The sequence below is a fragment of the Nelusetta ayraudi genome, unplaced genomic scaffold (genome assembly GCF_046127955.1).
Source record: "Nelusetta ayraudi isolate G7.1 ecotype Tasmania unplaced genomic scaffold, CSIRO-AGI_Nayr_v1 ptg000026l, whole genome shotgun sequence".
Taxonomy (NCBI): Eukaryota; Metazoa; Chordata; class Actinopteri; order Tetraodontiformes; family Monacanthidae; genus Nelusetta; species Nelusetta ayraudi.
Genome location: NW_027466076.1, coordinates 2073529 through 2100442, shown reverse-complemented (window position 1 = coordinate 2100442; position 26914 = coordinate 2073529). Strand labels below are relative to the sequence as shown.

The following is a 26914-nucleotide window of genomic DNA, read 5'->3' as shown; positions in this document are numbered from 1 at the left end:
ACTGCGGCGATGCTGCCATGTGCCACTCGCCATCCGCTCTCACCCTCCCTCATTCAGGTGAGGCAGCTGTGTTGCGTGAGAATGCGTCCGGACAGGTTCCTTCAAACATTTTCAAAAAGGGAAAAAAATGTCGCAAAATGAAAGTTAGTCCAAATGTTTGTGCATCTCCATACTGCAGAATCATATCAGACCGTATCTTTAAGGTGAAGCCGGCGGCCGCAGCAGCTCACGGTATATGAAAGATGTTGGTGCCAAAAATGAAAACAGGATTGGGAAAGTTTACAGTAAATTGTGGCACTTCCACCTGGGGTTTGTACTCGTTGGCTCCTTGGCTTAAGTGGAGACGAGACTCGAGAAAGACAGGAAACTCATCCATCCATCCGTCATCATCCCATTTTTCCTTACCCGCTTCTTCCCGGGCTCAGGGGCTGGGGCCTCTCCCAGCTGCCATAGGGCGAAGGCAGGGTGACACCCTGGACATGGGCCGCGTAGAGGCAAACAACCATTCGCACTCACGTGCACGCCCACTGACAATTTAGAGTGTTCAATTCACAACATGCATGCTTTTGGAGTGTGGGAGGAAGCCGGAAGAGAACGCGGGGAGGACATGCAAACCCCACACAGCAAGGTCGCAGGCCCGCAATCGAACTCGCAACCTTCTTGCTGTGAGGCGGCAGCTCGAACCACTGCACCGCCGCGTCGCCCTGCAGGGAAACCCGAAATTATATATTTATACATATATATATATATATATATATATTTCGCCTTCACATCACCTTCTCCCTGTGACAAGAAATTAAAGCAAACATGTAATTTCAGTGACAGAAGGGCGGAAATGCGAGGGGATATTACACGGCACATTTGTTCCTGTTTGACTTTCACTGCTGCCAACCCCAAACAATGCTGCCGAACGCGGGCGTCGAAGGCGGCCTCTCAGATTGACAAACATACAGACTTATGAGCCCCGGCCGCGCAGGCAGCCTCGGAACGGCGCCGGCGCCACATCTGCAGCCTTGTTACAGTCTTGTCCTCAAAAACGGAGCTCATTATTACAAAGTTCTCCTTTGTGCTGCTATCACAGTGGCCTCTATTAGGGATGCGTGTTTGTTTGGAGAATGTATTTCCAGGAACTCCTGCGATTTCAGGGGAATTCTGGAAAGCCCATTCAAAGAGGCTCAATTCCCCACCCCTGTCTCCCCTCTCCCAATAGCCCAAGCAAAAATAAACAGCATGGAGTCACGTCGAGCTTAGAGCCGAGATAACAATCTTCCAGAGATGTTCTTCCCCAAAACGTGCCGCGTGCGTTGACGAAGTGGGTTTTCCTCCGAGAGACCTTGACAGGAAGCAACTTCCCAGGGAAACGACATCAAGCTTTGTATTTGTTTTTTTAAAAAAAAAAATAAAAAACAAATAAAAAAAGCTATCTATTTGGGATCTCCGCGGTTCAAATGAGGTGTTCTTTCCACAATAGCCATTTATTACATTTCCTGATTCAGAGTGTCTCCGACATGATTCCCAAGCACGCTGATTTATAGCTCTGCTGGTTTGCAGGGAAGGAAGCAAAGACATAGAAATACTCTGCTTTTAGGTCAACCCCTGCGAGAATCAGAGGTGTGTGTGTGTGTGTGTGTGTGTGTGTGTGTGTGTGTGTGTGTGTTTGTGCGTGCGCATTAGTGCGCGAGCGTCTGTGGGCGGGTGTTTGTCTGGGCTTGTGTGTTCGCCTGCTTGTGTGTATGTGTGTGTCATATTACAGAGCAGAGTGGTAAAGGTATGGCAGCCGCCTGCAGAAAAATCTGAGCTGCCAGCATCTAAGAGAAGCTTTCATCCTCCCACCTGCCCACCAAGGAGGAGAGATTCTCTCTTCCTATCTATCTATCTAGCTAAATAGCTATCTATCTGTATAACTAGCTAGATAGACAGATGGAGATCTATCCATCTATCCATCTAACAAATCTTCGTTTAGCCTGTTGTTGTGCTAATGTTTGTAAATAACCCCAAACATTTTATGACAAAATGTAGGGGTCCCTCTCACTCACATTTCTTTTACTACACTGTTAAAAAGATTGATTGAAGATGAGGAAGGAAGATGAGCAGGAGGTCTGCTAATTAGGAGTAGAATTAGTAGGTTGTGTACAGTGAACACTTCCTTTTAAAAAGGTGGCCCTCCATATAGAGAAGGAAGAAGAAGGAGTATAGCAGGTCTGCAACAGGGTCCCTCTCCCAATCATTGGAACATGGCACTGGTTTCTGAAAGGTTCACTCGCTCCTCCCTCCTCATTTGTATTTCGGAGAGGCATTGCAACAGTGACAGGATCAACACAACAGCCGCTCGCTAAAACCAAATGCAAAGGTCATCGGGCCAAATACACTTTATAGATGTTGCACATGCAGTCTGTATTTCTCGTGCACATCCTGAAGCGCAAACGAGTCGCACTCTATCTTTTGGAGATCCACCCCGACTCACAGGAGTCCAACTTCTCCAAGATCACCTCAGTAAACCTGGCGAGACAAACGCGTCGTAAATGATGAACGCCTGCCGCACTCGGCGGCGTCGGCTGTTGTCCTAGCGTCCTCGTCGTCAGATCGCTCCTTCGGCGGCAAAAAGACACATTTGCTATTCACGGCGCAATTATGGGGAGAAGAGGGGGAGCCGTAACGGAGATAATACACACATACGCTCACATGAGCAAACACACTTAGGGGTATAAACTCACGGACGAGTGGAGAATTGTCGGAACAGCGATCAGATTAGAGAAGCCGCTCTGAGTCGGGCGCAAGAAGGCTGCGCTCGTGTATCAACCAGCCATCTAAGCCGGCTTATCCCGATACATCCAAGGGGCACTCACACACATATACGCACACACACACACACACACACACACACACAAACACGCACACGTACACAAAGAGACCAAGAAGAAAGAAAGTTTTCTGGCGTATTTGAGAGTCGCTTTAGAAGAGAGGAGTACAATCCCCCAAAACAATTCGGAATCCTCTTTGGACGCAGCGAGACTTTGGCTGCGAAACAGAAACAACTTTAATTCTTTGTACGGTAATTTCATCCCTAATCTCCACTAAGTGTCCAATTTGTTTGTCTCTTTACACCAGGGGCGGTGGGCAAACTTTTTGACTGGTGGGGCCACGATGGGTTCTAAAATTTGACAGAAGGGCCGGAGCAGGAGGAGATGGATAGAGTGTTGGCTGACCTACCTCATAGGAGAAGAATATATATATATGTTGGAATATGTACAAAACATGGGCTTCAATGTCTATTGAATCTGAACAAAAACAAAGTTACAACAAAATCTGTCTTTGAAGCCCGACGGTATTTAGCTCTTTTCTGAAATGACTTTGAAGACACTGAAAAACTGGATGAGATACAGAGAATTTATGACTTACTTACAATTGATATCGGGCTGCATATGGCCCCCGGGCCCTAGTTTGCCCATGCCAGCTTTAAACCGTCTCTTGCAACCTGTTGATGGAATGCCGTTGGATGTCTCCTCTCCTCAAACAGGACTGATGTCCAGATGGTGTTGTTCTCCATGTGCGCTCCACCTCAACTCTCCCTGACTATTTCATGGGCCACGGACCGTCCGAAGCGTACGCGGCCACAGCTTGAACCGAGCCCACCGCCGTGCACCGTCCGCCTGACCCTCAAGCCCCCGCCCCTGACCTTCGCCCTCGGCCCCCCGCCTCCCTTCCCCGCGATCCGCGGCTCCTCCAGGATCTACTAGCGATTCGACCCCGCGATGGCGGTCCGTGTTCCCAGTCTGCTCCTGCTGATGATGTGCCAGGGCGTCTTGGTCTCGGTCGGAGACCCGCCGCAGTCCCGCCGGGAGATCCGCATCGAGGGGGACCTGGTGCTCGGCGGTCTGTTCCCCGTCCACGAGAAGGGTGCCGGGGTGGAGGAGTGCGGCCGCGTCAACGAGGCCAGAGGGATCCAGAGGCTGGAGGCCATGCTATTCGCCATAGACAGGATCAACAATGACAAGAACCTGCTGCCTGGGGTTTCGCTCGGGGTCCACATCTTGGACACCTGCTCGAGGGACACCTATGCGCTGGAGCAGGTGGGTGAGCATTTTGTTGTCGGTTTTGTTGGCCTGATTTATTTCTGATTAGGCGGCTGAAACCCTTTGCACGCACTATTCAATCCACGCACACACACAGTTTGTCTAAATTGCATTTTAAGTGGTGTTGTGACACATGTCCAACACGTTTCTGATGGATTTACAAAGATCCCAAGTGGTTCTTGTTTTTCTGAAATATTTTTTATTTTAATTATTTTTAATTGTGCAGTTATTAAGAACTAATGTGTTTGTCTCCAAATGTTAGACTATCTTTAAATATAAAGAGAATATCTTTAAAAACCCTTAAGATATAGAGAGCTTTGCATACATTTGGTTGAAGTTGCCAAGAGAGCCACTAAAATGTTTGCCATCAAAGTGAATTTACAAGTATTAACTTAGTGATGTAAATATTGATTATATCTTTACACACTTAAGGTGAATGGCAACAAAATACACTTTGTTTGTCACCTGATATGAGCAAGAACACAAGTTAAGGTCCTTCAAGGGTTTGACTGTTTGCTCCAGTCTTCTTGACCTTCCTTTGTTTACCCGCTGGAAAAACGTACAGGGAAAAAATTCTGTGTCTCTTTGTAGTGTTCGTTGATCCCGTAGTACGACACACTGCGGCTGGCCTGAGCCTACTAAGGAAAGAAAAGGCAGTTCTCTTAACTCCCCGATGTCTAATTGAGCCTTGCCTGCACTGGGGCGTGTGAAGTGGGGCCACAGACTGTGACCACTGACTGAATCTTGTTACTCACCCATCAGGAGTGGCTGTGCACCGTTCACAGCCGAGCCGTTAGCGCCGCACAACAGCCCCCTTCTGAATCGAAGAAATGAACTGGGCTCAGCCCATAGGTGGAGGAGCAATTCGGTTATCTTCAGCCGCGCAGCATCGAAACAACTTTCGTCATCTGATGTCTAAAAAAAAAAGAAAAAAAGAAGAACTTCAAATTGGAATGTCTTGCATTTAAATCGCCTTTCTTTTTCCTGTTTTCAGTGAGGAATGCACAGATGGAAGTTGAATACGCACTCCTTGATCAGTCTCACCGCGGCAATTGCTCAGTTGTGCTCTGAGTACAGTAGACCCTGCCCTGTTCAGACTGAGTGTCCCTTCGTGTCTTGTGTTGTGTTCCATTTTGAACCTTCGCTGCGTATGACAACCCAATCACCTTGCAAGAGGAAGGCAGTTTGGACCGAGGTAGAGTGAATTCAACCTGCTCCCTCCTCTCCCAGGCTGGAATGGAATGGGACCAATAACCCTATTCACGGAGTTTCCAGCACCCAACTGACAGTTGCATTTATTATCACGGACGCCTTACATCACTCCCCAGGTTCCAGGAAATGAGGAGAATATGGACATCTGCATGTGTTGTTTTTTTTTTAATGTTCTTCCAACAGTTATTGTATCGCAACCATTAAAATCATCATCCTCTGGATTTCGTATTTAAAAAAAAGTCTCTGTGGAAAGAACACCGTGTTTCCATTTTGGAGAGCACATACTCATTAAGAGTAATGTTTAGCCGGCGCAAATGTACCTTAAACTCAATTTTACCTCCTTTGAGTGACGGACGGCCGCCTCAGAAGATAACAGCGATTCCTTGATGGGAAATAGACGTTGAAGCAATTTGCATTGAGGGAAATGAGCCACGTGAAGAAAAAAAAAAAACAAAACAAGAAACAAAACACTTTCCCATCGGGACCGTCATCATCGCGAAAATAGACTGAATCTCATTGCCTAGTTGCTATTCAGGGACGTTGCATCCGCCGATCTCACACAACGCGCTCCTTGACTTATTGCGCAAACTCTGCATTGTAGACGTTTCGCTCGGCCGCCGTTATAGGTTCCCATCGCTGTTCTTCTCGGCCGTAGATCGGCGGCGTGTCGGAACATAAGAGACGTAAATTTGCCGTTTGGACGATATACCAAGACATTAATTGGCCTCCGCTCTAATTCGTCTGCATTTTTATGGTCCCATTAAGAGAATGGAAAACTTCCATTAGAGCGAAAGATAAAAATTTGTTGTGTTGCATATTTGCTGGGTCGAAAACTTATTCAATATACGTGTGCGTGCGTGCGTGTTCTTCCCCAATGTTGTTGGAAGTAAAACTTAGCTGCTGTGTTCCCACCAGGCTCTGGAGTTTGTGAGGGCTTCGCTCACCAAGGTGGACGACACCGAGTTCATCTGCCCGGACGGCTCCTACGCCCTGCAGGATGACAGCCCGCTGGCGATAGCGGGAGTCATCGGCGGATCCTTCAGCAGCGTCTCCATACAGGTAAGACTGTCTAAGTAAAAAAAAAAAAAAAAAAAACGTGGATTTTTTTTTTTGGTTTGGTTTTGTTTTGTTTTTGCGCTCGCGCCTCAAACAGCCAGAGCCGCGCAGGAGCCGCCTTCCCGGGCCGCGCTTCGCATCTCTCAAGCGCCAGCGTGTTTTTTGGTTTTGTTTTCGTGCGTACGTGTTTCCTGGAATCGACTCCCGTCGGCGCGTTCTTGCGTTGTGTGTGCGCGCGTGCCAGCACGCGCTCGCGCTTGCGTGTGCGCACGTGCGCGCGCCTCCCCCAGCCCGTGCGGCTCTTGTCACAGAGCTGCGTAATTTGCATAGTTTAGCATAAAACCTCCTCCTCTCCCTGAACTCCTCTGTGGCTGCACAAAAGCGTCCTCCTATCAGTCCTTAAATCCCTAATCTCTCCAACTCTCTCTGTCTTCGCTTTCACACCCTCTCCCTCTTCTTCCCTCCGCCGCCCATTTCTCATTCCCTCAAATCTTCGGCCCTCTCGCGGCATCATCACAGCCTACTTCTCCCCCCCCCCCCATCGGGTCTTTATATGCATTCAGAGGCTGCCCTCATGGCTATTTGGGGAGAGCTCAGTGTATGCTGACCTCAGCCCCCTTCTTCTTCTTCTTCTCCTCCTCCTCCTACTTCCTTTCCATCCTGAGGCGGCCGCTGTAAACACATCTGCTCCGTCTCTTGCCCTTCATCACACGTAATTACCCCCTTGTTCATCCGCTGCTGCCCTTTGTTGCCCGTTCCTGCTGTTTTTACCTGATGTTTTTTCTCGTTTTGGGGGGGGGTCGGATGGGGCGTTCAAAAGGGGCGGCGCTTGTTTGTTTGCCGCAGCCCAACTTATGCTCTCCCACTTTCTGGTCTCCCACCGGTGAGGCTGGTGTCACTCTACCTTTCCCCGCCGTCGCCGGGCGGGGGAATCAAGCCACGATTAAGTCACGAGGAGTTATTTCATCAAAACTCCGCGCGGCACAATCGAACTCCAGCGGGCTCAGACGCGCTTGGCCTCCCTTCGCTTTCGGGCCCCTTACGTGCGCGCACGTGTCTCCGGCTGCGTCTGCGTCGCGCGCGTGTGACCGGCATTCCAAGCAGAGGAGCGGCGCAGCGGCTCCTCCACTCCACTGCACCACTCTGGCAATCCTGCATCCTCGCCTTCCTCGCGCCGCTCCTCCGCTCTGACGTCTCTCTTCCTGTCTCTCTCGCTGAAGACTCGCTGCCTCCACTCACTGGGCAAAACTCTGACGCCCCCCCCCCCCCTCCCCGACAACGCCACCCCCGCCCCCTGACAGGCCTCTTAGCCCACTGTAGTCTGTTGTTCAGTGGCAGGTAATGGAGCAATGCGGTTACATTTTACAGAGTGACCTTCAGTGGCATTTAAGTCAACTGCCATCTGAAAACTGTAAAAACCCGCCTTGAGCGGGCTGCCGTCTAGCGTGCACGCGCGCACGTGCGCGCTCAAGTCTTGGCCCAGGTGCCGATTCGCACCCCCCCCCACCCCCACTCCTCGGCTTTTTTGTTTTTTCCCTGACGCATCCTCGCGCCAGTTTGTTTATAAATCTCCCACATTATTAGTTTAATGAGATTCCGACATGTTGTCAAAGTAGCTCATCAAGCGAGCTGTGAATGAAATATAGAAAAGCCCAGAGTGACGCGCTCTAACGGGATTAAACGGAGGCAAGGAGCAGAGATTTCCACGCTCGTGTTTGTGCCGCCTGCATGTTTAATTGTGCGCGCTCACTCCTCGGGACGGGACGGGGTGGGGGTGGGGGAGGGGGAGGGGGAGGGGGGGCGGGGGTGGCAACCGCGTTCCCCGTGTTTGGCGGCGGGTAAATTTGTAATGACGCGGGCATGACCGAACCCCCGATCAGCAGTAAAAAAAAAAAGGGAATATTTCATGGACATCACTACGTCCCAGATGACTTCCATCACTAATGCATGAGTCAGTAATTCACTGAACTTCTGAACGTGCGTGCGCGGGCGCGGGCGCGTTTGCTGTTTTTGTGTGTTTTCTGCACCCGCTGCATCTTATCTTTTATCTTCGGATAATCTCATTAAGCGTGATGCAATTCCTGCGAGCAGCGATCCTTTAAATATCAGCACAATCCGCCCCCCCCCCAACTCCCCCCCCAACTCCCCCACCTCCACCCCCCCCTGCAATTAGGAGGAAATGATTAAGGGATTGTCGCAATTATTTTGGCAAGGACCCCTCTTCCAAGATTTTGTCAGTATGTAAATGCGTTTGATCAAACGGCTAAATTTGGTCTTTTTATCCAACGTGCACATCTGCACGGCGGCGCTTAGCGGTTCGCCAAAGCCAAAAATGAACCAGATACCGCAAGGTAACTTTGAAAAAGCGCTCCACGTTTCAGTCCACTGCTGCTCCACTACACCGAATTCGAACCCAGGGCTTCTTGCAAAGTTTTTCATCATCTGCCAAACTGACAAATTTGTAAATCCTTCGACATCCTGCCGTCTATCAGAGCGCTCCTATCTAGCAGTTGTGCAGTAAGACACAGACAAGTTGTGCAAGAGCTGCCCGCCATAATTACATGCGAGTCATTTCTACAGGTTCCTTATCAATTGAAGTATGAGTAACCGCTTCAAACCAAGCCATTAAATCAGTAAAGCGGATTTTTAATGACGTGGAGCTTCAAAGTCAGGACGTCACCTTCACCTCCGTCTTTGACTTGCGCTCGTTCAATCGTCGTGTCTGACCTTCCCCGTCGCTCCCTCCCGTCCAGGTGGCCAACCTTCTCAGGCTTTTCCAGATCCCGCAGATAAGCTACGCCTCCACCAGCGCCAAGCTCAGCGACAAGACCCGCTACGACTACTTCGCCCGCACGGTGCCTCCGGACTTCTACCAGGCCAAAGCCATGGCCGAGATCCTGCGCTTCTTCAACTGGACCTACGTGTCCACGGTGGCGTCGGAGGGCGACTACGGCGAGACCGGCATCGAGGCCTTCGAGCAGGAGGCGCGCATGAGGAACATCTGCATCGCCACCTCCGAGAAGGTGAGGAGCCAACCGATTGGAATGCGGCCGTTCAGGGCTTTTGCCCCCCCCCCACACACACACACACACAACCCCTGAAAGCTTTAATCTACACCGTCACACTGATGTACGGCGGCCTCGAGCAAGGCTCATTAACAAAGGACGGGCCGCCGAGTTTGACAGCTTATAAAGTCTGTCTTCATGTCTTATCTTGTCCGACACCCCAAATTAAGTTTGTATTACATTTGCACTATCAGTCATGAAAAAAAAGCTTATCTCAACAAAGCCATTCAGCGCCTTATCGCAGACCTTTTTTTTTTTTTTTCTTCCTCCCTCATTTGCGTAGAAATTGCGTTACTGCGTGATGCAGACGACATTGCGGTTTTTCTTTCCGCAAGCGCTGATTACAGAAGGGTTTCAAAAGCTGCTTCCCGGTCTCCCCCGTTCCGTCCAGGTGGGCCGCTCCAACGCCAAGAAGTCCTACGAGGCCGTGATCCGCCAGCTCCTGCAGAAGCCCAACGCCCGCGTGGCCGTCCTCTTCCTGCGCAGCGACGACGCCCGGGAGCTGCTGGCGGCCGCCGCCCGCCTCAACACCTCCTTCATCTGGGTGGCCAGCGACGGCTGGGGCGCGCAGGAGAGCATCGTCAAGGGCAACGAGGTCACCGCCGAGGGCGCCATCACGCTGGAGCTGGCCGCCAACCCCGTGCCGGAGTTCAACCGCTACTTCCTGGACCTCAACCCGGCCAAGAACCACCGCAACCCCTGGTACAGGGAATTCTGGGAGCAGCGCTTCCAGTGCTCTCTGGGCGGCGGCGGGGGCGGAGCGGGCGAGACGGCCCTGCCGCCGTGCGACAAGGACCTGTCGATGGACGAGGACACCTTCGAGCCCGAGTCCAAGATCATGTTCGTGGTGAACGCGGTGTACGCCATGGCCGCCGCCCTGCACAACATGCAGCGGAGCCTCTGCTTCAACACCACCAGGCTGTGCGACGGCATGAAGGCGCTGGACGGGCGCCGACTCTACAGGGATTACATCCTTAATGTCAGCTTCACGGGTAAGAGAGCTGGGGAGTCCCAGATAAGGTGCTCAAGGTGGATGAGGAGGAAATAAATAAATAAACAAACAAATAAATAAACAAAGTGGCGTTTTGGTTGAAGTGGGAGCGATAGCTAGGAACGGGCGACGGGCTAACGCACCCCTCCCTCGCTCCCCACCAAAATAACAAAGGAACGTTGTCCTTCTCCTCAGCCAAAACAGCCGAGCCTCGGCACATAAAAGGTGGCGAGACAAATCCTCTTAATTGCTGTGAATCATCAGAGCCAGCCTGCCATTGACACCTTTTACCCGCGCTTAATTGATACGACACTACAAAGTTGCTTTGAGGGCTGAGAGCTGCAGTTAATCCGTCTGCCATATTCTTCTGCCGTGCGCTAATGAGATTGTGTGCGCGCGCGCCTGTGTGTGTGTGTGTGTGTGTGTGTGTGTGCGTTGGGGTAGCTCCTATAGCAGGATGCCTGCCTGCCTGCCTGCCTGCCTGTCTGTCTGTCTGTCTGTCTGTCTGTCAGTCTCGGCAGAGTTAAGGGAGACGAGACGGGAGGATCGCTTTTGACTGGCAGGTGGCGCACAAAAGGAGCGTTATAAATAAACCGCCGTGTCTCGGGGACTGACACAGGTTTAGAGGTGTTTATTCTCCCCCGACCGTGACCAGGAGCCGACTTCAAAAACAGCGCAGACAAACAGCACTTACACGGCAGCTTTGCCACAGCACACGAGGGATCGACCGGCAAAGGGGAGGATAGACGGAGGACCGGAGAACAGGGGGGAGGAGGAGGAGGAGGAGAGGAGGAGGAGGAGGAGGAGCAGGGAGCAGAGAGGAGGCCCACGCGTTAGACTGACAGGCAGACTAAAATGAGACGGGAGTTGGGTTTTTTTTCTTTTTTTTTTTTTTTTTAGGATAAGGTGAGAGGGAGCGAGACGGGGACAAAAGCAGAGCGGCGGCGGACGGTCGCAGGGAAGAAGGGAGCACGGAGGCAACGGCGAAGTGGGACAGCGTGCGTCAGCACAAGACGAGGATTCTCTTTGAAATTCCCCCATCTTTATTTCTGCTGCAAATCAAAGGACTTGCAGCATCTCTCTATCTCTCTCCCTCCCTCGCTCTCTCTCTCTCTCTCTCTCTCTCTGCCTGAGAGGAAGGAGACAGAAAGGAGGGAAGGAAAGAGAGAGAGCGAGAGAGAGAGAGAGAGCGAGAGAGAGAGAGAGAGAGAGAGAGAGAGAGAGAGAGAGAGAGAGAGAGAGGACTCTTCGGGGCGCCCGCAGTGGCGGACTCCAGTCGGGATTTGGATGATAACCGCTCATTTACAGGATGCACACAGAGAGGAAGATGGAGCAGATATGCAGATTCACGCTTAAAGTTTTGGTTGGGGGTGAGGGAGGAGAGGGGGAGCGAGGGAGGGAGGGGGCAGCAGAGCCAAAGGAAAGGAAAGAGGGGAGCATGCGGAAAGGGTTGGGAAAAGAAGAAAAGTTGGGGAAAGGGTAGGAAAAGGAATTGGTTGTAGGAAAGGGGAATGGAAGAGGGGAAGTAAAGACAAGGACCGGAGAGAAAACAGGAAGAGGGAGGAAAGGAATGGAAAGAGAAGGACAGAACGCAAGGGAAGAGGAAGAAAATGGAAGAGGGGAGAGAAAGGAGAGGAAAGGACGAGAGGGAAAAGAAAAAACTGTTGAGGAAACGCAAAAATGAAAAGAAAGTTAGGGAAGGTAAGAAAAGACAAAGGGAAGGATTGGAAGAGAATCGGGACGGAGGAAGGCGGAAAAAGAGGAAACAGCAGAAAAGAGGGGTGAGGGGAAACGCGGGAAGAGGAGAGGAGGTGTGCAGTACATCCCACTGGCTCCTGCAGCTTTTTGTCTGATCACCTCTCCCCCTCTGACGCTCCTCTGCCGGCTCTTCGCTGCCTCCTTTCTGCTTTCTTCCTCCCTCTCGGTGTCTTTCTCTGGGGCAGCAGAGGAAGCAACAGCGTGTTTACCGCCCTGCGCTCCAGCACACGGCTCAGTGTCAGCGGCGGCAGTCAGGCTGGTAAAAAAACAAAACAAAACAAAAAAAAAAAAAACAACAACAACAACAACAACAAGGCGTTCGTGGCAACAAGATTGTGATTAAATGCGATGAATTAATAGGCGAAAAAACGAAGCGTCAGAAGCACCAGACTAGAACCAGACTAGAAGTGACGCACATCAGCCTGCGGAGTGTTACAGAGTGTTACAGAGTGTTACAGAGTGCAAAGAGACGGAGCCGAGGTGAGTCGAGGTCTGAGCACTGCTGCAGCAGCAGCAGCAGCAGCAGCAGCAGCAGCAGCAGCATCGCCGTCCCTCCGTCCGTCCGTCCGTCCGCGCCACTCCCAATCTGAACCGGGAGCAGATGGAAAAGCAAGACGCTCTCTGTCTCCTCCCCCCCGCCCCTCCCGCCCCTCCCCCCGCGCGCAACACACACACACACACACACACACACACACACGAGCAAACACATGTTCAATAAGAATTTATTGCCGCGCATCAAAGTTTAAACTCACATCTTTACGTTTCCCAGGGCGCTGATTAACTTCCCCCTCGTCCTTGACTTCACGTTTATAGCGGAGCCAACATGGCTGTTGTGTTGTTGCTTTTTATTATTTATTTATTTTTATATATATATATTTTTTTTTGAAATCGTGCGCGTTATCGCACGCGGCGCACCGAGGCAGAGAGAGAGAGAGAGAGGGAGAGAGAGAGAGAGAGAGAGAGAGAGAGAGGGAGAGAGCTCAGGAGTGTATTTTCATATGCCGCTCTCTTCATCTGGTCTCATCTCGCTAGTTGCTATGGTAATGAAGCCGACACTATTGCCAATTGTTGGGGTGATCCACGAGATCGCGGGAACCCGTCTGATAACAGACGCGGGCGGAGTGGGAGGGGGCGGGAGAGGGGTTGGAAACACACGCCAATCTTTTATTATGTACATATATATATATATGTATATGTATATTTACATACATGTGTGGCAGTGGCGGAAGGAAAACGTGCGGCGAAACATTCCTGCGGTGGCGTCCCCCCCCCCGCCCTCCCCCCACTTAGCAAAGCAGCCGCTTGATAAGCTTGCGGGATTTTGGGGGGGATTTTTTTTGGGGGGGGGGCTTTTTTTTTTATCGCTTTTTGCTTCTTTTTTTCATAACCACTGCGAAATTGCAGACACCCCCAGCCCACTCACTTCTCAAAGCCATCATTCAAGTCCCACCACCCCCCCCCACCCCCACCCCCGCCCTCCCGCCCACCTCCCCCATCTGCAGCAAACATATCAGTATATACTCACTTGCACACAGTCTTCTGTTCAAATAGTGGCACTAGATGTGATATTCCTCCCTCTCCCTGCCTCCCTCGCTCCCTCCCTCCCTCTCTCTCTTCCCCCCCCCCTCCCTCCCTCCCTCCCTCACCCCCTCTCTCTCTCGCTCTGTATGTGTGTGTGTGTGTGATATGTCTGTGTTAGCAGAGGCGGTGTGCCTTCAGGGCCATATCGAGCAGCGCGCCGCTCTGCCGCAGCAGTTTAAATGCAAGAGAACAACCTTCACTCCTTCTCTCCCTCGTTTCCTCCTCGCACTCTCTCTCCTCCTCCTCCTCCTCCTCTTTCTCACTCCGCCTCACCCCTTTCCTTCCCCTCTCCCTCACCCAAAGAGCCCCCCCCGCCCCTCCCTTCCGCGTTTTCGAGAAACAGCACATCCCACTCAGACTTCACAAGGTTGCTCTCCTGCCTCCTCCGCCGCCGCCGCCGCCGCCTGCCTGCCTCTCTGCGTCAGTCTGCTCCTCCGCTCATCCCTCCATCCATCCATCCATCCATCCCTCACCTTTTCTCTATTGATTCCGCCGTGTAAAGGCTTCCCACCATCAACCTATATCTCTTGCCGCAGTCGCAGCAGCCTCCTCCTCCTTCACCTGCTATCTCCTCTCTTTCTCTCCCTCCTCCACCTCGTACCCTTGTCACTTCCCTCCTTTCTCTCGCTCCTTATCTCGTCTCCGGGGCTCATACTTCCCCTGATCCTCCCTTTTTGTCTCCCCCGTATCTCGCCACCCTTCTTTTTTTCCCTTCCTCCGCCCCCAACCCCTCTGTCAGGCTTCTTGGGCTCTCTGATGCACCACCTGTCCTCCTATACATTTGTCTCCCTTGTTCTCCACTTCCCTCGGCGTCGCTATCTGTCCGCCGCTCCCCTGTGGCCTCCTCGGTTCACGGCCGAGGCAGCGTCTCATCTGCCGCTGGGGGGAGGGGGAGTGGAGGAGGAGGAGGAGGAGGAGGAGGAGGAGGAGGAGGAGGAGGGGACACGCGATGCGGCCCCCGATGCGATTCCGTCTGCGTTTGTGACATATCAGTGCATCCTCGCCGGGGTCCGTATCTGTGTACGCTCAGATGTGTTTGTGAGGGCTGGGAGGGGGGAGGGGGGGGAGGTTGGAGGTGTAGGCAGATGTGTGAGGTCAGCCTTGCCGCACATCTGCGTGAAGGTAGGAAATGTGGGACAAGACCAAAGGCCGCGCAAAGAAAGCCGCAGTTTTGTGTGTCTTTTTTTTTTTTTTCTTTTTCTTCGTTTACGCCTCCCTGAATCGACACCGCTCGCTTTGCCGAGTTGAAACGTTTTTGACTTCGGCATTAATGGGTCAACAGAGCGTGCGGAGGAGTGCCACTTTCCATCGTGCCTCTGTAACTCACGTGATCTTTTGCCAATCACAACGATCCTGGGGAACATCACTTCCAGACACGTCAGGACGGTGCCAATCAGAACAGCCCATGGGATTTTTTTTTTTTTTTTTTTTTGCTGCAGTACCTCAAGTGGCCGCTACAACAACAACAAAAATCGGCCATATTGCCAGTACGGTATCCAGTTCTTATAACACATCCATGGTCTGAGTGGAGTCGCTCACCCAGCGAACACGCCTGAGAGGTTTTGGGCTTCCTGGTTGCCTCCACATCGAGAGGCCCCATGGAGCACGTGGCAGTAGTGTCACTACCCACCATGCCCCCTGTAACTCAAGTGATGAACCAGGATGCAGCAGCCGATCAGAACGAGCTGAGACACAGCAGCATAAAACTCTTCTCTGGGGATTTTCTGGCTTTTATATATTTTCTGAAAGATTAACAAGTGCATCACTTAAGAACCACGTTTGAGATCAAAGGCCGTCCAGTCAACCATTTTTCAAGCGTTTATTGTTGTACTGCATTCCAATAAGGGGGGGGGGAGGGGGGGGTGCTTTTTTTGGGCCGCATGGGGTTTTTAGCTGCCAGTACCAAAAAATCGTAGCGCCGCCATATTGCCAGCCCAGTTCTCATATTACATCTATGTTTTGCCCTCGGCCACATCCATGTCACACCTTCCGCTTTTAGAACGTTCCTCCACAGACAGACCTCCGCCTCGTCTCCCCTTCTTCTTCTTCTTCTTCTTCTTCTTCTTCTTCTTCTTCTTCTAATACCCTCAATCCGCCCAGGGCCTCACTTTAGCCCAACATGGCCGAGGACATAATTCATTTCGCAGCTTTTGAATGAAAAGTCTGCTTTTTGCCGCGCTTCTAATTAAGGTGGGATAATAAGGTGTTTCTCAAGGAAGCCGGAGCGCCGAGGTATCGAGGAGAAGAAAAAAAGAAATGCAGGTTGACGGTGCAACGTCTCGTTTTGCCTCGTTTTGTCTGTCCAGGGAACAAAGCTGTTTAATTAAGAGCAGATTTTGGTTGACAGTGATCCTGCTCATAGGAAGGGCTGGAAAATTCCCAGAAGGTAAAGGGAGTTAGAGGACCAGCTGTACTGTCGGCTGTCGGACTGGGTCAACAGCTGGCTTTCCATTTACCAATCTGCCCCCAAAATTAACTAATACTTTTTTAAATGAGAAAAAAAAAAAAAAGACACTGTTGTTAAATTTTGACACTCACATTAAGTGATAATATGCATTCTTTTTTTGTTACCGGTACACCAAAAGAATTCAGCGTTGCTCATCAGCGGCGTGTGTTATGTAGAACCAGACCACGGTCTGTTGTTGCTAGTTACTTAGGTATTTAATACAACACTGTGGAAAGCCTATACTGTCCTCCTTGAGGTGTAGTGATCACAATTTGACAGCAAGCCAAACTCTATTCACATACAATCAGAAGTAGCATTCAAGCTCTATTATTTTGGTGCAGACTCAGTGCAATTAATATGGCGTTAAATTGAAGGAAAAAAAAAACACAGCACATAATCAATATTTGATTGATGAACACCCTCAAGGAAAATGAAGCAATATGGTTGAGCTTAGTTAGCATTAGCATATGAGCAAACGCGGCTTTTAGCTTAATGAGGAACAATCCCATCGGCATAGTGTTAGCGGCTTAATTAAGTCAAAGCGATCGTCAACAATGCCACCAATGCAATTGATGTTAGAAACACTCTTATTTCACAGACAGACAGAGAGGCTAAATGCCACTTGGTAAAGGTGACACACTCAAACACTCAAGGAAATAGAGCTGGAATAATGATTCAACTTGCAGGCAATGCTTTCAAAGGCAAGCGACAACCCACAGCAGACAACCAACCACCTGGCAGTTTGGACAGTGACGGGACGCTAAGGCCTGAGGCCTTCCTACTTTTCAAGCTTCCTGTGGACTTCGTGCCGACTTCCTCTTGATACTTCCTGTTGTTGCATTCAACGGAATACTCAAGCAGAGACATACTTGAGTATTCCGTTGACAGTCAGAGAGGGCGCCAAAACAAACCTCATGAATGCCTGACAGCTAGAACAAAGCCGCTTGTCAATTTTCCGCAATCCGCTAAAATCACAATAATAAGCACTGTCTTGCTCCAAGAAGGGAAATTATTTGGCTCTAACTGAGACTATCAACATTTTGGGGGGCTGAATTCATTAAATATTTATGTTTTGTTTTTTTTTGTTTGTTTAACATTGTCAATCTGCAGACGCGACCAGTTTAGAAGTCAGAGATTGGAGCGGCGCGGGAAAATTTGTTCCAAAAATCAAACTTGTGTGGAAAGCGAAGTCACAAACGAGTCACCGTGTAACTCTGGTCAAGATGAGATAAGATCGTTTGTTTGCCCCGTAGGGAAATTTCACTTGGACCGTGTCCAGCTAGTGTGTCAATATGCAGCTATAGAAATGCACAGATGTTGTACACATGCACACACGTGCACACACACACACACACACACACACACACACACACACCAGACAGAACAGCAGCGAGTGCAAAGGTCACACACAGAACCTTGATGCAGACATCAAAAACCTTCATCCAGCATCAGAAATTGTCATTGTTTTTTTTTTTTTTAAATATCACTAAAAGCAAATAAAAAATAATTGAGTGCATATTGTACAGTCTAAGTTTTGGTCCTGGAGCAGCTTTTTACTCCGTCACAGGGAGGAAGTGGCATCCGTCAGTCAAGGACCCTCGATGCTTATCTCAGCTCTCGGCGGCCACCGGAGGAGTCTTGGGTGGCCTTTGCCGCCTCCAACTTGCAACCCCATACACTTTTCTAATAAGCCGCTCTGTCACGTCAGCAAGGTCGCCAGTGTTGGTTATTGGGGGGAGGGGGGGGGGGGATCGCCGAGAGTCCGCGGCTCTCCGAGTGCGAACATTAGGGGAGAGTCAAGGGCGAACACGACGACGCCCTCCGATCGATCCGTTATCTCTTCGGTCACGTGTGCTAACTTAGCTTTAGCGCGCCTCTGAGGTCCAGGCGGAGGCACAGTTACGGTAATTAGGCTGTCTAATGGGGGAGTTGGGTGGGTGGGTTGGGGGAGAGGCGGGGGGGGGCTCGTCTTCTTGCTGGCTCGTTATTAGCAGACTTTATTATCTAGCGACTTGGCCGCGCGCTGGATTCATAACTCTCCCTCGTCTGGAGATATTATCGCTCCCCTTCTTATTGGAATCATTTTCATTCACTTTCACCTGAAACGTTTAGCCCCAAAATCCAAAGAAGACTTGACACTCAAAATTTCCTGTGACAGAGCGGCAGGAGGGGGAGAGAGAGAGAGGGAGCCCAGCACTGTCTGTGTGATTTATGGATTTCATAAAGCCCACCCTTCCCCGCCCCCCCCGCACCCCCCCTTTGCGCTTCCATCTAGCATGCCATTCTTCTCCGAGCGGAGCTTTGGACCCCGCGTGCACGCGCGTGTGCACGGCCGCCGCGTCGGAACACACACTGGCGAGCCGCTAAACAGTCGGGGTCGAGGCTTCGGTTCCGCCTGCACGGCCTCCCGCCGCGCTCAGAGCGGTGCCTTAACCATCACACCGGAAAGTAAAACCTAATGGAGCCTCCGTGTGTGTGTGTGTGTGTGTGTGTGCGTGGATCAGTGTTGGGAAGATTGTATTGCAAACGTTATTGCTTACCGTTACAAGTTAGCCTATTGAAAATGTAGGTGCGTAACTATTTCAGTTACTTTATGAAAGTAATGTAACTAATTACATTTGATTACATTTTTATCACTTTAGTGAATTGTGAAAAAGCAATGTTTTCAACTGTTTGGACCTGGCAGTAGCTGCGCTTCCATGCTAGTTTTTCGCAAAATAAAAGCGAAATTTGCAGGTGTTTAATTTAATTTAATTCTCGTAAAATCTTGTCCTGTGGGATTTACGAGAATTGCGTTCGCTTTTGTTTTTTATACGTTTGTTTGCCGTCAAGAACGGTTGTTACATTTTTCTCTTTGGTCACTTTGTAAAAAGTATTCCGTCTCCTCCTCCATCCGAAAACATGACGCGCCATTTTCACTCGAAGTGAATTGGTTGCGTGAACACGTGTGAGAACCACCTCATGAGAGCGTAAAAACCTTTTCGAGATATTTGAGCGTTTTTTTTTCGAAGTTGAGCTGATTTCCATGACCAGTTCCTTATTGCGATATTTAGGTTTCGCGCGATCGTTGGGGTAATGGAAACACAAGCTACTGCTGAATAATTGCACAAGTAACCATTATTCAATTACATTTTTTCCCCCCCCCGGTAATGTAACTCATCATGATTATCTTTATTGTGCAATTCAATTACGTAACAACGTACACGTGTAACTCTTTACTCCCCAACACTGGTCCCCGATCTTCTCACACACGCACGCTCACAAAACAGCTTCCTCGCGGCCCTTTTGAAGTCTCCCAGTTCTCCCAGTGCTCCCAGTGCTCCCAGTTCTCCCAGTTCTCCCAGTGCTCCCAGTGCTCCCAGAGCTGTGGCAGGAGTTCCGCCGCTGATTTCCTCAGTTAGCCGTGGACGGGGAGACGAGGCGGCGGACAGGAGGCCTTGTTACACGTTAGAGAGCGGCGGCCCGTCACCACCGGTATACTGAGCGCACCCCCCGAGCGCATCATCACGTCAGCGTGTAACACTCTGTGTGTTACACACACACACACACACACACACACACACACACACACACACAGACAGTTGATTGTTCCGCCGGCACCACAGGAGTGGCACTCACACTGTGTCAGAGCTGCCATGTGTCACCGTTGTCATGTCCAAGCGCCTTTTTCCCTTTTTCTGTTTTTTTTTTTTTTTTTTTGCACCTTCGAACACGGCCGCTTCTCTCCTCAGGTTGTTGTTTGTTTTGTTTTTGTGTGTGTGTGTGTGTGTGTGTGTGTGTTGTTTTTTTTTGTTTTTTTTTATAATGGTTTCCAGCGTCTTGCCAATTTCACAGTCTCCTCCGTTCCCACATCCTGCGGGCAGATGATGGTAATCCTTTCATAACAACTTGTGTACAGACCAATTTGGCAGTTTCAGCAGTGTGTGTGCCTCCTCACATGAGAGACCCACAGGCTAAATCTGTCCATGTGTGGGTAGCTATAGCGCTGCCCGGAGACTCGCCGCATGCCGCATTTGTGCCTATACCACTTTATAGGCGATTTCGTTACCGACGCTTTGGGCGAGAATCTTTGTTTGGATCTGCATTTGGAGCAGCTTTTTGTGCTTGCGCGTGTGTGTGTGTGTGTGTCTCTGTATGTGTGTGTGTGTGTGTCTGTGTGTGTCCCAATGTGACCTGAGGAATGGATGGGACGGACGGGAGCGCTCATCGCAGCCTCTTTTACAAATCATTTGCAAACGGCTGCGCTTTCCTCTTTTATAAAAACCCCATTGTGCTGCCTTCACTGTCTGCTCCAGCCTCCCAAGGCCTGACTGACCGCGCTTTATTGTCTTTGTTCTCAATGCCGCCTTCAGGAGGCGTCAATGGGATAATTGTCCGTGATTGTTAAACTTTAATCTCCCCTTCTTCTTTTTTTCCACCCCCGCTGCCCCCCGCCCCCACCATCCTTTTTTTACCCAATCCTTCTCCTCGACATTCTCAGCCCCGTTTGCGCCTCCGGGCAGCGAGACCATGGTGAGGTTCGATTCCCAGGGGGACGGCGTGGGCCGCTACAACATCTTCAGCTACCAGCACGCCGGCGATCGCTACAGCTACGTGCCGGTGGGAGAGTGGGCCGAGAGCCTGAGCCTGAGCAGCGACCTGATCCACTGGCCCAGGGAGGCGGTGCCAACCTCGCAGTGCAGCGACCCCTGCGAGCGCAACGAGATGAAGAAAATGCAGGCAGGTGAGAGGAAATGCTTGTGGGGGGGGGCTTTTGTTTTTGTCGGGGGTTGCGTTTTTGTGCGGTTAAAAGGGGACCCTTCAAATCCCTCCCAAAGCCTCTGTGACGCCGCGGCCTCTCGTTTCCCAGGCGAGTACTGCTGCTGGATCTGCACGGCCTGCGAGCCGCACGAGTACCTGGCCGACGAGTTCACCTGCTCGCCCTGCGCGCCCGGCCAGTGGCCCACCGAGGACCTCACGTCCTGCTACGACCTGCCGGAGGACTACATCATGTGGGAGGACGCCTGGGCCATCGGGCCCATCAGCATCGCCTGCGTGGGGTGAGCAGCGGCGCAGGAAGTCAAGCGATCGGGGGCGTTGGGGAGGGCATCAGACTCCAACTGAAGCGTGGCACTCGGGGGGGGGAGGGGTTTAAAAGTCCAGTGAGTTTCGTATTTAGGTGAGCGTCAGGTGGGCTTCCATTAAAAACCGGCGGTGCAAGACGACAGCTAACTAGCAGCAAGCTAACTAGTTCTTATATAAATGAGAAGAGTTCTAAGGGAGGGGGGAACCAAATGAATTTAATTGTACTGCGAGTATACACTTTATTTGTGTATTTATGGGCAGTATGTTAAGCTTTTACCAACATCCATCCATCCATCTTCTATACCCGCTTATTCCAATTCAGGGTTACGGGGGTCTGCTGGAGCCCCTCCCAGCTGTCTTACCGCGAAGGCAGGGTGACACCCTGGACAAGTCGCCAGTTCATCGCAGGCTTTTACCAACATAGAAATCATAAATCATGTGGTTCTTTTTTTTTTTTTTTTTTTTGTTTTACAATGAACCACTTTTGCAGAGTGAAATTAAAAACAATCATAAAGTTTTTAAGAGTCCTCAATCCGCTGATTGTTCATGCCTCATTATTCCGGGATAATATCCCACCGCTGTTCTGCTTATTACTCCTGTTTATCACACGTATCTTTAACATTCTCTCCCTCGACGTCGTCCCTCTAAACATCATGAAGAAGTGGAGAAGGTTGTTTGGTGGGGCGGGGGGGGTTCTCCAGCTACTTCTGGTGATCGTAGATCTCCTGCTCTCTCACTGCCCCCCCAGGTTCCTGTGCACCGGCCTGGTGTCCTGGGTGTTCATCCGCCACAACCACACGCCCCTGGTGAAGGCGTCGGGCCGGGAGCTCTGCTACATCCTCCTGTCGGGGGTCTTCATGTCCTACGCCATGACGTTCCTCTTCCTGGCCAAGCCCTCGCCCGCCATCTGCGCCCTGCGGCGCCTGGGCCTGGGCACGTCCTTCTCCGTCTGCTACTCGGCCCTCCTCACCAAGACCAACAGGATCGCCCGCATCTTCAGCGGCGTCAAAGACGGGGCGGGCGCGGCGAGGCCACGCTTCATCAGCCCGTCCTCTCAGGTGGGGGGGAGCGCCGTCCCGCCGTCCCACCGGCAGCAGGGAAGGCGGCACGGAACTGACGTCTTCTTCATCTTCTCCTCCTCTGCCACCGCCGCCGTCTTTTCCCGCAGGTGTTCATCTGTCTGAGTCTCATCTCCGTCCAGCTGGTGATGGTGTCGGTCTGGCTGCTGCTGGAGGTCCCCGGCACGCGGCGCTTCACGTTGCCAGAGCGACGGCAGACCGTTATCCTCAAGTGTAACGTGCGCGACTCCAGCATGCTGCTGTCGCTGGGATACGACGTCCTCCTGGTCATCCTGTGTACTGTGTAAGTGCTGTCTGCCTCAGAAGAGGAGACTTACTGACAATAATAATTACCTATACATCGTATTTGTTAACATGTATATTAGTAATAGGAAGAATAGTATCATTGTTGTTGGTGTTCATAGTAATGATAAGACTGATGATATTAGCAGTAGTAGTAGTAGTAGTAGTTAGTAATCATAGGAGTAGTAGCGGAGGTGGGAGTAAGTCACACATGTGCAAGTCTCAAGCAAGTCCCAAGTCACTGTGGTGAGAGTCAAGCAAGTCAAGTCAAGTCAATGCTCAATAAAATCAACACCTGGGATGTAATCCCATGTGACTGGTGCCCTGCTGTCCGCCTAGTCGTCATATCACAACCGTAAATTGTTTTATATGGCGTTACGTTGAGGTTATGCATATCTTAAACTTAACATGGCTTAACATTTTGCATTTTTAATCAGTAAACGTTAGCTTACTGGCTAACGTTTGACCAATTTGACCAGCCAGTAAGTTAGCTAAAGAAACTTCTATTGCGCCTTTAATTGAGAGGACATACCGTACTTCGCTTACTAGCCACGTTAAGTTCAAGCTATGTTAATATTAGCAAACGTTAGCTTTCTAACAGCCGCAACACTTAGCTAAGAAGGTGCATTCACGTAGCTTACCTTTCTTCGTGGGTTTTGTAATGACGGATGAAGTTGGAAGTTGTGGTGGTTGCTAGCCGCCAAGTCAAGTCATGTGACTTGAGTCTCCCATCTCTGAGTAGCAGTAGTAGTAATAGCATTATGGGATGTGATTCTTTGGGGCAAACTATTTGTATCCATTTATTTTTCATCTTTTGTTTCCCAGGTATGCCTTCAAGACCAGGAAGTGCCCCGAGAACTTCAACGAGGCCAAGTTCATCGGATTCACCATGTACACCACCTGCATCATCTGGCTGGCCTTTCTGCCCATCTTCTACGTCACGTCGAGCGACTACAGGGTAAGGAAAGGGGAAGGAAAGCGGACGAGCACGCACGCACGCACGCACGCACGCGCGCAATTACCCATCTCCGTCAAGTGAGGTCCAGGCTGACCCTAACCCTTCGCGCACTCAATCTCTGAAGGAAGCGAGGCGGCCGAGCGGGCCGGAACGCGAGAGCGTCCGATCTTCTCGTCCAACGGTCGAGAGAGGAGAGACGAAATCCTCCTCAAACCTGCTTTCGCCCTCAAACTGGAGGGACCGTCGAGTCAGTAGTCAGTACATTGGGGCTATTTTCTTTCTTTTTCTTTGGTCCTGGTAACACGATTGTTACAAGGTCGGCTGTGGTCATGAGGCGCTGACTAACACAGGTGCAGCGGCAGCTTAAAGCCTCCGTCTTTAAATGCTGCAGGACAGACGGGCTCCGTCAATCTGCTGACACATGTCCAGATTTTTACAGCGGGGGGGAAAAAAAAAGAAAAAAAAAAAAAAAAAAAAAAGGAAGGGGAGGGGTGGGGGGGTAGGGGGGGGAGGCCGTTCACCTGATCCATACAAAGTCTCCAGCATCCACATGAATCGCACACACACACAAGCACACAGACGGAGTACGCTGCTGTATCAAAGGGCATAAGAGAGGAGTGCTGATGCCAGGGCTGCTCATTTGATCCTTGTAAAAAAAAAAATAAAAAAAAAATATGGAGAGGGCACTCTCTCTCTCTCTCTCCCTCCCTCTCCCTCTCTCTCCCTCTCTCTCTCTCTCTCTCTCTCTCCTTCTTGCTCTCTCTCTCTCTTTAAAGAAAAGCATCTCTCTTGGCCTTGTAATCTGACTTTAAGATTAGTCAGGTGAAGGCGTTGCTTCACCGGCATGCGCGGCCACCCACTCACTCTCTCTCACGCACACACACACACACACACACACACACACACATAGGCGTACAGTAAATGTATACACACAGAGGGAAGGAGAGACACGCATCACTCCCGATGCGGTGCCGTGCCTCCACCGCCCAGCAGTTGGCGCTCGACTCTCCAAAGCCCGCAGAGTTGAGCAGAGTTGCCGACGCGGCAACAGGGAAATGACACCCTGCTTATCATTGATTTTTTTGGGGGGGGCGGGGGGGGCACGCTAAACGGCAGGGAATAAAGTTAACGCCGACCTGCAGTTTGGTTTGGCCCTCTGCGCTCCCCGGTGATGAAGTCCTCTATTGATCGGCGGTGTAATTGTTATCCGCTGGACGGCTTGCTGAGTCTGCCGATAAAGACAAACGGCTCTCGCTTTAAAGGCTTTTATTGGCGGCCGTATCCCGATAATGACGAGTTAGTTACTTACCCTTGGCATTTCTGGCCGCCGTAACAATCAAAATTTACCCACAAAAGTCCCCCGATTTACATTTTTGCTTTACTCTCCATCGAAACCTCAAAAAGGGTTCACCACGCTGTAATATCCCCGAGCTTGCCTCCCAACGGCCGTTTTACCTTGCAAAGTTGCAAAGTCCGGCTGCTAATTGATTTCTCTGTCGCTCGGCAGGTTCAGACCACCACCATGTGCATCTCAGTCAGCCTCAGCGGCTTCGTGGTCCTGGGCTGCATGTTCGCTCCCAAGGTCCATATCATCATGTTCCAGCCCCAGAAGAATGTGGCCAGCCACCGGCTCAACCTCAATCGCTTCAGTGTCAGCGGGGCTGCCACCACGTACGCATCTCACGGTGGGTTACATGCGGTTACCTCATTTTCAAAGGGACGCGGTTTGGAGCGGTGCTACGTTGTGTTGTGGTTGTTGTTGTCCCCCCCCCCCCCCCCCTTTTTCCCGGCATGCGTCCACGACAGCGTTTTTCAGGGTTCCGAATTTGAGTCGACAGGCGTAGTTTGAAGCAGATCAAGGCCTCTGTTGCCTTGCACTGTTTGGAGAAAAGCCACTTCGGGTTTAAACGGGTTCTTCCCAAAGGTGTTGCGTCTGAGGTATTGCATGACGACAGGCGTCGGTCTTGCACAAGCTGACGGAGTCACAGGTTTGAGCCGCACAGCCGCTGCGTTTCCATAAATTTCTTCATTTCTAAAATTTTCGACAAAGTACAATTGCGATTTGCAGGTGCTTCCACTGAATGGTGTGAAGCGCATCAGGCGTAATTCTGGTCAAATCTCGAATTCTGTCTGTTTGTTTACTTTTGTTTGCTGTCAAGAACGGTTGTTAAATTTTTCTCTTTGATTACTTGTAAAAAAAAAAACTATTCCGTCTCCTCCGCCGTCCATTTTTTTACTTGACGTGAACTGGTCACGTGACCACGTACGTCACGTCCGATGACGCGTGAATGCGAAAAAGTGTTTCCATGACACTTTTGCGATATACCTCGATATCGATACGTCCGAAAAATCACCTCAAAACCTTTTAGCGATATTTGAGAGGTTTTTCGTTTCCAATACCAGTTTTTTTTATTGCGATGTTTAGGTTTTGCGCAATTCTAGGGATAATGAGAACGCAGCTACTGAGATAAGGAACTTAAAAAACACTCTGGCATTACATAATTTATCATCAACTGCACGTGTTTCAGACACTTGACACTTTTCTCTGAATTTGCCTTAAAGAATAAAGTTTTTTTTGTTTGTTTTTTTTACTAATTCTTTAATGGGATTTCATGACACATTTGTTGCAGTGTGGGATTGGAGCGTGTTTGATAGAGAGTTTGAAAGGAACCTGCATTCATTACGCTCCTTTGTCAACCATTTTTACGTCAACAAGTGCCAGATTATTAGATAGAAAAAGGTTTTCACAGAATAACTGACTGGATTTAGGCACAGACACCCACCACAGGGACAGATGTAAGTGATGAGGGCGATTAAAGAAGATGGGGAAACAGACAGAGAGCAGCAAGAGAAAACGAACAGGTCGCTATCAAGCGATTAGAAATTAAAAAGAGAGAATGACAAAGAACAAATGTGGAAATCCTGAAGAGGGAAAGTGTTTGAAGTCAACTGGGATTAACAGAAAAGTTTTTGCAAGAAACAAAAAAATGTAAAAAAAAAAAAAAAAAAATTTAAAAGAAATGAAAAAAGAAATCGTCTTTCTGCTCTTCCTGCAGCCTCCGTCGGCGCCCACCACGTCCCGACAGTCTGCAATGGGAGAGAGATCGTCGACTCCACAACCTCCTCCCTGTGACCACGCTCAGCCCCGCCTCCCCGCGACTGTTAGCCGACCCATGGACATTATCCTCTCAATCACACGCACGCGCACGCACACACACACACACACACACACACACACACACACACACGCACACAGACAAAAACAACTTTTCCTTGTGGACTAGAACTGTATCGTTTTACAAAATGTAGAAAGTCTGTAACTATAATTAAATTATTTTCTAGGGGTGTA

The 26914-nt window shown here is 50.4% G+C and overlaps 1 protein-coding gene across 1 annotated transcript; it reads left to right on the top strand.

The window, feature by feature from the left end:
• On the top strand, positions 1-26914 carry grm3 (glutamate receptor, metabotropic 3). The gene is made up of 12 exons (XM_076028938.1): positions 1-57; positions 3518-4070; positions 6201-6344; positions 9095-9364; positions 9798-10398; positions 20663-20905; positions 21032-21221; positions 21995-22304; positions 22415-22608; positions 23433-23565; positions 25073-25250; positions 26622-26914. Exons 2-12 carry the CDS (start codon positions 3753-3755, stop codon positions 26696-26698), a joined length of 2658 nt encoding a protein of 885 aa, XP_075885053.1. The 5' UTR covers positions 1-57; positions 3518-3752; the 3' UTR covers positions 26699-26914.